Source organism: Branchiostoma belcheri, unplaced genomic scaffold (assembly GCF_001625305.1).
Source record: "Branchiostoma belcheri isolate BF01 breed outbred unplaced genomic scaffold, Haploidv18h27 scaffold12, whole genome shotgun sequence".
In the NCBI taxonomy this organism is placed as follows: domain Eukaryota; kingdom Metazoa; phylum Chordata; class Leptocardii; order Amphioxiformes; family Branchiostomatidae; genus Branchiostoma; species Branchiostoma belcheri.
Genome location: NW_017802602.1, coordinates 3,559,290 through 3,562,288, shown reverse-complemented (window position 1 = coordinate 3,562,288; position 2,999 = coordinate 3,559,290). Strand labels below are relative to the sequence as shown.

The 2,999-nt window shown below is 43.0% G+C and overlaps 1 protein-coding gene across 1 annotated transcript in view; it reads right to left on the bottom strand.

The window, feature by feature from the left end:
- Window positions 1–2,999, bottom strand: part of LOC109462688 (CUB and sushi domain-containing protein 1-like) — a 14,942-nt gene that overhangs the window by 2,377 nt on the left and 9,566 nt on the right. The window contains exons 14-19 of the mRNA XM_019759249.1: window positions 2,910–2,969; window positions 2,548–2,774; window positions 1,505–1,706; window positions 1,071–1,291; window positions 702–897; window positions 253–473 (exon numbers count right to left, since the gene is read on the bottom strand). Of these exons, the coding sequence (XP_019614808.1) occupies window positions 253–473; window positions 702–897; window positions 1,071–1,291; window positions 1,505–1,706; window positions 2,548–2,774; window positions 2,910–2,969 (1,127 nt within the window). The remainder of the gene's footprint in view (window positions 1–252; window positions 474–701; window positions 898–1,070; window positions 1,292–1,504; window positions 1,707–2,547; window positions 2,775–2,909; window positions 2,970–2,999) is intronic.

The following is a 2,999-nucleotide window of genomic DNA, read 5'->3' as shown; positions in this document are numbered from 1 at the left end:
ACAGAGAGAGAGAGAGATGTGGTGTCACGAGTTTTTTTTCTAAATCAGCCTGGTTTAGGACCGTCGTGTGATATCAATTATAAGGTCTCCATTGAGACATAACTTAAGACACTGATTTTTTAACATCAAAACATTCGCTCCCCGTCAAGCGGATACTTTTGTTTTCTTCTATAGGCTAACAAGGCTGGATTTTAGGCTACTGATTTTGGTTTTGTTATTGCACAATATGAAGGCGGGGAACTTTTGACTTACGTGGGGTATCCTCAGCAGTAAAGGTAGCAAAAAATCCAGAACCAGTCACTGAACCATCACTGGTAAAGACTAGAAAGGCGCTGTTCCCAGTTGTGAAGACGTCACTTGCCGATAAACCGCAAAGGGTGGCAATCTCAGGAGCAGTAGCGTCTGGACCATCATGCACAACGAGGGAGTCAAAGTAACAGGTTGAGTCATACTCCAGGTTGAAGTGCGTAAATCTGCAAGAATTTTGATATTTATGTTATATTTTTTGCAATAGTATGGCCATTGCGTATCAAGATCCTAATATATAAACTATAAAATTAAATTGCATTGCGCAGCGTCAGATGAGCTATGTACAAATATATTCAAGAATCCAGATAAAGTTATTATAGGTAAACAAGGTTTCTGTCCAAGAAGATGTAAGAAAGATAAAAGCAAAACCAGAAAAAAAGACAATATTTTACCGGATGGCAACAACGTCACTCATATTGACATATATCTGCCAAGTACAGTAAGCGTTGTTAGGGTAGTGTCCTGGGTAACCTGGTGAAGTAAAGCTGCCGAAATTCCCATTGAGTACAGTAGGGTTGTCGCATTGCACAGTCGGTGTAGTTGCCACAACTTCAGTGGTACCTACTGTGGTTCTGGCTTGTGGTGTTGCTGCAAATGCAAGTACATCATTGCGCGTCAATGATTATATTCAATTCATCTAACTACGGTCGCAATTTTTCTGCATGATAGCAACAACAGCATAAACAAAAAAAGACATAATACTATATACAATATACTATATGTAGATAGATAGATATGAAGGCGGGGCACTTTTGACTTACGTGGGATATCCTCAGCAGAAAAGGTAGCAAAAAATCCGGACCTCGTCACTGAACCATCACTGGTAAAGACTAGAAAGGCGCTGTTCCCAGTGGTGGTGACTGTTCTAGCTGACGAACCACAAAGGGTGGCAAGCACAGGAGCAGTAGCGTCTGGACCATCACGCACAACGAGGGAGTCATAGTAACAGCCATTGCTATTCTCCAGGTGGAACGCTGTAAATCTGCAAGTATTTTACAACATATCTCAATAATTACCTATGATGACCATTACGTACCAGTGTCCTAATATGTAAACTGTACAATTCCATTGCGCAGCGCTGGCGTTAGATGACTTATGGGCGATGTACAAAACTCCAGATTATCGTACTTAGTGTAATATTCAGTTTCTGGTCCAAGTAAGACACCTTAAAAAACTAAGGCGATGTCTTACTTACCGTATGGCAACAACGTCACTCATATTGACAGATATCTGCCAAGTACAGTAAGCGTTGTTAGGGTAGTTTCCTGGGTAACCTGGTGAAGTAAAGCTGCCAAAAGTCCCATTCAGTACAGTAGGGTTGTCGCATGACACAGTCGGTGTAGTTGCCACAACAGTGAATTCAGTGGTACCTACAGTGGTGCTGGCTTGTGTTGTTCCTGCACATTCAAGTATATAATCAGCTTATGTCATCAGCATACAATCCATTATTGTACCTTACTGAGAGAGAGGGGGAGGGAGAGAGAGAGAGATGGATGGATAGAAAGAAATTGATATATGTTATAGAATGTATGTGCAAAAATGGAATTTGGAAATTGATGTTATTGCTCTCAAATGATACAGTATTCTTAAAAACAATAATGATATCCAATTAGAAACAGATGTTTCTTTTTACAACAAGCTGCGCGTGTATGATATAAAAGATTGATCGTGTACCTAATACTAGCCCAGAAGAGAATAGGAAAAAGCCATGCCTTCAAGTACCAGAGTTATCAACCAAGGATTGAGGTGTCAAAGAATTAATTCTTTCCTAAAACTATCGCAGAGTGGAACTCGCTGTCACCTAGTACAGTAGGGGCCTAGTCTTGTCATTAGATAGCTTTAAACAATGAATAGAGTTAAATGTTCAATGGTTAGGTGTAACAAGTCGACCGGTGTAATATAGCAAACTGCCGCCGCGCCGCGTGCCTGCGAAGATGGGATGTTACGCCGAAGGGCGGTTATACCGGCTATATAGCCTCTACCAGGCACCGCGGACCGCTGGAAAAATAGTAGAATTGGCCGAAATAAAGGAATAATATACCAGGTAGCCGGCAAGAGAAGATCCAATTCGCGACCCTGGATCTTCTCTAGCTATCTGGCCGGCTAACTCCCCTGGTATATTATTCCTTTATTTCGGCCAATTTCTACTATTTTTCCAGCGATCCGCGGTGCCTGGTAGAGGCTACCGGCTATATACAGATTCAGATACAGATCGGACTAAGGCATTTGTCCACTTACGGAGAGGCTCGTTGTAGGCAGTGAAGGTGGCGAAAAATCCCGAATCAGTAATCGACTCGTCGCTGTGAAAGACCACGAAGGCAGAACTTCCCGATGTCATGACGGGATCAACAGAGGAACCACAGAGAGTCGCTATAACCGGAGAGGAGATGTCTGGTCCGTCGTGGATGCGCAGACTGTCCCATATACACGTCCTGCCGCCATGCTCCAGGTTAAAGTCGTCAAACCTAGAGAAAGTACGGCAGAAACACATCAGTAATGAATTGGCGAGAACAAGTGACGTGTGATTCAGATTCAGTTGAAACCATGCAAGGACATTCTGCTTCTACTTCTTCTATATGATACTGGTCAAAACCCCTCACTGGGGCATCACGACCAGGGTGCTGGGTGCACGGCTAAGTGCGGCCGGTGGGGTGGTGGTGCTGAAAAGAACAACATGAAAACGACAAAGT